The sequence below is a fragment of the Jaculus jaculus genome, chromosome 6, assembly GCF_020740685.1.
Source record: "Jaculus jaculus isolate mJacJac1 chromosome 6, mJacJac1.mat.Y.cur, whole genome shotgun sequence".
Classification (NCBI taxonomy): domain Eukaryota; kingdom Metazoa; phylum Chordata; class Mammalia; order Rodentia; family Dipodidae; genus Jaculus; species Jaculus jaculus.
Genome location: NC_059107.1, coordinates 3,840,894 through 3,846,958, shown reverse-complemented (window position 1 = coordinate 3,846,958; position 6,065 = coordinate 3,840,894). Strand labels below are relative to the sequence as shown.

At 60.0% G+C, this 6,065-nt stretch overlaps 1 protein-coding gene across 1 annotated transcript; it reads left to right on the top strand.

Annotated features, from left to right (window-relative positions):
* Nucleotides 1-1,229: 1,229 nt before the first annotated feature.
* Shroom1 (shroom family member 1) lies at nucleotides 1,230-5,454 on the top strand. Its single transcript, XM_045153559.1, has 7 exons — nucleotides 1,230-2,211; nucleotides 2,296-2,351; nucleotides 2,896-3,105; nucleotides 3,319-3,888; nucleotides 3,987-4,125; nucleotides 4,220-4,492; nucleotides 4,615-5,454. The coding sequence occupies exons 1-7, from the start codon at nucleotides 1,264-1,266 to the stop codon at nucleotides 4,891-4,893; spliced, it is 2,475 nt and encodes an 824-aa protein (XP_045009494.1). The 5' UTR covers nucleotides 1,230-1,263; the 3' UTR covers nucleotides 4,894-5,454.
* Nucleotides 5,455-6,065: the final 611 nt, after the last annotated feature.

Sequence of the window (6,065 nt, the reverse complement as noted above, 5' to 3'; positions counted from 1 at the left end):
GTAGCTCTGTTTTCTTCCTGAAAATTAATAATCTGGTCATGTCCATCGAGGCAAGGCCTCGACCCATTCTGTCACCTTCCTCAGAGAAGACTAACAAGGAAGGGAGAAGGGTGGGCCGAAGCCAAGGAGCCCTCTTCCCCCTTCACCTCCGTCGATTGCTTGCCCCTCTGTTCTCTCCCTTGCCGTTCAGCAAATATTTATTTAACATTGACCACATGCCAGGGTTGGTGCCAGGCGCTGAGTGGTGAATAAGGGCAGGGCCTGTCCTCAGGAAGCTCAGGGTGGGAGTGGGGAAAGGGAACTGCAAGCCAGTAAACACTATAGAGCAAGCAAACAATGGAGGGGGGGGGCGGGAGGAAGCTCAGAGCCCTGTGGGGGTCTCCAAAGGCTCCAAAGCTGCTAGGCTGTCTTAATAAGAGAAGCAAGGCGCAGAAGAGAGGTCAGCAGGTCATTCCCAGACAAAAGGCAAATTCTAAGAAGCAGGGATTGTATTATTCTGGAATTTGCCAATAGTCTGTGGGGTAGGAGTAACTCACTTCCCACGTGGAGTTGGGTCTTTGTTGGGGGGGCGGGGGGGCACAGTAAACTGGCTTTGGGCAGGGTTTGCCTCCTTGAGGAAATTGATTCTGGCTGCATGCAGTAAGCTTGGAGGCATGCCCAGATTTCAGCCGGGACTTTTCACTTACTACCGGTGTGTGCCTCCGAGCCCCTCACTTCCCCTTCGGAACCACCGGAAGCTCATCTGTGAGCAGCATGTGGCAGTGGTGAGGAGCAAGATGGTATATTTATCCAAACGCCCGGAGCATAAAGGGGACGGAGTATCTCCCTTCGTCTCGGGGCTCTTCTGTGATCTCAGATTGTTTTCCACCATTGTATGTCAGGGACAGATCCCACGGAGACTCTAAGAGGGGCCGGGAAGCAGCGTGGGTGGGGCTGGGTTTGGAGCACGGTTTGTTCTCCGCACTGCAGGAGGTGGCAGAGCATTGCACAGCCCAGGCAGGAACAGGCCAGCTGACCCTGACCCGAGGCTCTCGGCATCCAAGACTGCCCCCTGTACCCCTACTGTCCTTGCCATCCTTGATCCCCAGGTTACTACAGGGGACAGCACTGGTGACCATGGGACCAGTGCACCTGGTTGTCCTCAGCGGAGGGGCCAGCAGCAGGGTGTCCTTAACACCTGGAACTCCTCAGACACAAACACCATGCCGTCTGTCTGTCCAGGACCCGCGCGGCCTGCAAGCCCCTGCGCCCAGCTGCCCAGCCATGGACGCCCTGGGTCCTGCGGACGACCGCGTCTCCCCAGCCTCGTGCACGGGGAGCCTGGACCTCAGGCGGCTGTCCACGCGCGTCGACTCGGCCTACAGCTCTTTGTCAGCGGCCTCGGGCGAGCCCGAGCCCCGCACGCCGTCTCCTGGCACGGAGCTCCGTCCCTACCTCGACTCTGCCTACGTGAGTGTGGTTTGGGGCGGCCCGTCCTCCGCCGCCCAGCGCATCACCCAGCAGCGGCCCGGGCCGGCAGCGCCTGCGCGAACGGGGCCGTGCACCCCCCAGATCCCGGGGACCCCGGGGCCGCTCAGCCGACAGGCCACCCCGCTGCTGTACGCGCTGGCCGCCGAGGCCGAGGCCGAGGCCCAGGCCACGGCGCGGGCCTCCGAGCCGCCCAGCCCGCCGGCCTCGAGGGCCGCCTACCGCCAGCGGCTGCAGGGCGCGCAGCGGCGGGTGCTACGGGAGACGTCCTTCCAGCGCAAGGAGCTGCGCACGAGCCTCCCCGCCCGCCTGCGGCCCGCCGGGCCCCCCGCGCCCGCCACGGCGCACCCGCGCTCCGCCTCGCTCAGCCACCCGGGCGCCCAGGAGCCCGCGCGCTCCGTGGCCCGGACACTGGCACCCGCGGGCCGGCGACAGCTCCTCGCCAACCAGCAGCGGACGTGGTGCTTTTCGGAGCCAGGGAAGCTGGATCGCGTGGGCTGGGGCGGTGGACACGCGGGCGAGCGCTCGAGTGAGGCCGGCTCCGGCTCGGGCCTCGCCAGGCCGGACCCCCCGCGTGCCGAGCGCGCAGAGTTCCAGGACCGCAGACCGCGAAGCGCGGCAGAGGTGGAGTCTGGGCCCATGAAGCTTGGCTGTGTCCCTAGGCCTGCGAACCGGAGTCAGAGCACGTCGGGCGAGGTCTTGGGTCGCTGCAGACGTTCAGAAAGGACCGTGGCCGCTGTGCAGGTATGGAAGACAGGGCACGCGGGCCGGTGGGTGAGGGGCGCACCCGGAGACTGCTACATTTCTGCGCACTGTTCACCTTGCCAGGCTGTTTCTCAAGGATCAGAACCGCCCAGGCCATTGTTTCAGGCCAAGCATTCCAGGTGAGTGAACACTCTGGCGGACAAAGTTGTGCGGAGGAGTCTGCACAGCTTTTGCTCAGAAAGGAGCCATCTGGCTGCCTTTTCTCATCGTTGGGACCAAATACCAGACAGAAACCAACTTACAGAGGAAATGTTTATTTTGGCTCCTGGTTTGAGAGGGCAGAGTTCATCGTGGCAGGGAAGGGCTGGATTCAGGGCGCAGGGAGCAGCTAGGCTCCTTGTATCTGCAATCAGAAAGCAGAGAGACAAGTGCTGGCACTTGGCTGGCTCTCTAGACTCTTCTTTATTCAGTCAAGGGCAAAAGTCCATAGGATGGCGCTTCTCCCATGCAGGGTGGGTCTTCCCACCTCAGTTAAACGAGGCGTCTCTCAGGTGATTCTAAATCCAGGCCTGTCGACATTGAAAATCAAAAGTCACAGGACCTTTGGCCTGTTTGAACCTTCTGACTGTGTCTTTTGCAAACTGCACACCTACTCTTTCCCTGGTCTAGAGGGAAAATCCTCCTTCCCGGTCACTGTGGTCTCTGTGGGGTCCCTTCCTCTAGGTTCTTGACTCAGAGGGGATCTGCAGGGGCGTGTCCTCCAGAGGTCCCCCAGAGCAACCCGGCCAGCTGTGAGCAGAGGGTCTCTGATACTTGCATTGTGCCCACCTGGCTCCCCTCCGTCCCTGATGATGATGTGTTCGTGGAAGAAACCCTGCTGGACGCGGTGCCTTTACCTTCAGATTCCCAGGCTGCCCAGGGATTCCCAACCAGGTGAATTCCTTCTTGCTTCCAAGCACAGTGAGATGCTCCTCTGACACATCTAGCAAATGTCAGAGGGCCAGGGACTCTCCTAGCCAGGGCCTGAAACCCCAGGTGGTGGGGGCGGGGGGGGGGTTAGGTGACTCTCAAATACTTACCTGTACTACCTGTATTCACTTACCTGTTCCAGAGCCTTTTGTGAAGCAGTGTCTCCTTTGCCTCCAGGGTCCAACATGCTTCTGACCAGCAGTGTAAAAATGGCTTGAGCCAAAGGGCTGGCCAGACAACAGTCCCTGTAGAGTGTCCCTTCCATGAGAGTCAAGGGACTCCAGGAGCAGATGACCACTGGCAAGGGGTAAACAGCAACGGTTCCGTGGGCATCTTCAGACCCATAAGCTGTAGCCCTTCTGGGACTGCAGATGGTGACTTCTCGGCCATTGGCTCCGCTGGACCGCTAACCCCTGATCCCTCTTCAGTTTTAGAGAATAAACCCCTCAAATGTAGCCCAGTTGATGCACTTGGACCCTCTGGCAGGGACACTGCCAGGCTGTCTCAGCTCGCTTCCTTGGCCTGGGGCACTGGCCAGCCTGGTTCCAAACCAACGTGGCCTAGCCAGCGTTTTGAGGAGCTGGTTCAGGAGCTGGCCAGACTGGATCCCTCTCTGAGTGACACACTTGCCTCCCAGCCCAGCCCAGAGCCCCCCTTGGGCTTGCTAGATGGGCTGATTCCATCGTCGGAGGTGTGGGCTGCAATGAGGCCAGCCGAAGAGGAGGCCATTGGCGGTTCCGAGGAAGGGTGAGTGACAGCCTCTAGGGACTGAGGATTCTAAGCCTTCGCGGCTCTGGACAGGACAACCCAGGGAATTCTGGCCTCGTTCCTCCCCCGCCCCCCAGGTCCTATCGGTTCAGCTTCACCCAGCCATTGCCAACGTCTCAGAAGAAAACGAGGTCTGAAAACTCTACCCTCCACCCTGTGCCTGACCAGACATGTGGTCAGGGGCTCCCCACACCAAACAGCATGCAGGCCAAGAAAGTGAGTGTGGAGGGTCTGGTGAAGCCCGGGGCGAGGGGACAGGGCCCAAAGTCTGGGTGGAGAACTGCCTCGAGTGCCCAGGCCCTCCGTGCAGGTGGAGCTAGCCAGCCTCCTGCAAAAGATGCTGCTGGATCTCCGGGAAGAGCAGGAGCGACTGCAGGGTGCCGACGTCGCGTGGACCCGACACAAGGCTGCGCTGGAGGCTGCCGTGGGCCAGGCTTGCGCGCCCAGGGAGCTAGAGCGGTTCAGCCGGTTCATGACCGACCTGGAGCGCGTCCTTGGCCTCCTGCTGCTGTTGGGCAGCCGTCTGGCCCGGGTGCGCCTCGCCTTGACCAGGGCGGGCTCCGACGGCGATCCTGATGAGCGGGTACGAGGGGTACAGGCTGGAGAGCTGGGTTGGGAGGCATCTGCCGGTCTCCCCTAGAGCCATCCCCGGAGTGGGAGTGGGAGGGTGGCCGCGCTCACGGCGCCCTCTCCCTGCGGCTCCAGGAGTCTCTGCTGCAACGACTGGAGCTCCTGCGGCGGCAGCAGGAGGATGCCCAGGAGCTAAAGGAGCACGTGGCGCGGCGCGAGCGGGCCCTGCGGGAGGTGCTGGGCCGGGCGCTGCCAGCAGAGGATCTCCATGCCTACTGTGCCCTGCTGGCGGGCAAGGCCGCAGTCCTGGCCCACCAGCGCAGCTTGGACGAGAGAGTGCGGCTCCTGGAGGATCAGCTAGATGCCATCAGGCATGACCTTGGATGCCATCCCCTTTCTCCCAGGCTGTTCTAGTCCCCACGGATCCATCCTTTCCCCGACTCCCTCTAATCTAGTTACAGATGGTGGAGGTGAGGCCAGGTTGACGGAAATCTGGAAGTCCCAGGCCTAGCCTCCCGAACGTTCTCCTGTGGATTTAGTCAGTCCCCCCCCCCCCCCCCGTGGGATATTATTGAGAATTGATTTACAGGTCTTAAGAGCAGCAGTATTCGAGTTTGGCCTGGTGGTGCGGATTTGCAATTCCATCTATTTGGAAGGCCAAGGCAGGAGGATCATATGTTGAGCCTGCCTGGGCTAGAACAAGTTCAGCCTGGTGACACCCTGTCTCCGAATGCAAAAGGAGGGCCAAGAGCCTAGCTGAACTGTCGAGCGCTTGCCTAGCATCCGCAAGGCCCTAGGCCCAATCCCTAGTCTTATAGCAGCCAAACCGAAACCCTGCAGTGGCAGGCCCTCCCTCCTTTCTTGTGACGGAGGGGGGATTTGTTAGGGTGGGCGAGGGCGAGAGGAGACACGAAGGAGCAGCAGCAGCTGAAAGTGAAAAGCATTCTTGTTTCCCAATAAAATTTTCCAAGAGAAGTGTGTGTCTCCTGCACACAGCTGAGGAAAGGAGAGGGTGTTGTTGAAAAACTTCAGCCAGTCCAGAGCAGAAAGGGGGTCTTGGCAAAGCCTCAGTCTGGTCTAGCAACATCTGAGGGTATGAAAGCAGGTCTGGGGGCACCGGGTCCTGAACTCCGCTGTCACCACTTACCCTGGCTGCCCAGTGGCTTAGTCACCAACCATAAAAGCTCAGATCTCCTCAACTGGTTAAACCAGCTCCCAGCTTCAGGAGCGGCAACGGAGTGTGCTGCTTGCATCTGTGACTCAAGGGAGGGGCACACACCTGTGATCCCACACTCGGGAGGCTGAGGCCGGAGGACCTCGAGTTCAGGCCAGTCTGGGCTACATTCCAAGACCCTGGTCAATAAATAAATAAACCCCCAAATTCCCCACCCTCCAAAAAAAAAAATCCTCAATGGATATAAAATGAGTGCAGATAGAGACTTTGCTGCCTAGGAACCCTGATAGATGCCCAGGTACACTTGGACATTTGGGGACATTTATTGCAAGGCTCAGGAGTAACTCTCGTCCTGTTCCAATTATGTTGGTCCAGTTGAGTTTGGAACCAGGGGTGTAGCTCAGGGTAGGAC

What these genes read in the sequence shown, in the direction of transcription:
- Shroom1 (XM_045153559.1), top strand. Translation starts at nt 1,264, where the DNA reads ATGGACGCCCTGGGTCCTGCGGACGACCGCGTCTCCCCAGCCTCGTGC. An exon ending in GGACCGTGGCCGCTGTGCAG is followed by an intron (nt 2,212 to 2,295) that starts GTATGGAAGACA and finishes TCACCTTGCCAG; the next exon opens with GCTGTTTCTCAAGGATCAGA. An exon ending in ACAGCATGCAGGCCAAGAAA is followed by an intron (nt 4,126 to 4,219) that starts GTGAGTGTGGAG and finishes CCCTCCGTGCAG; the next exon opens with GTGGAGCTAGCCAGCCTCCT.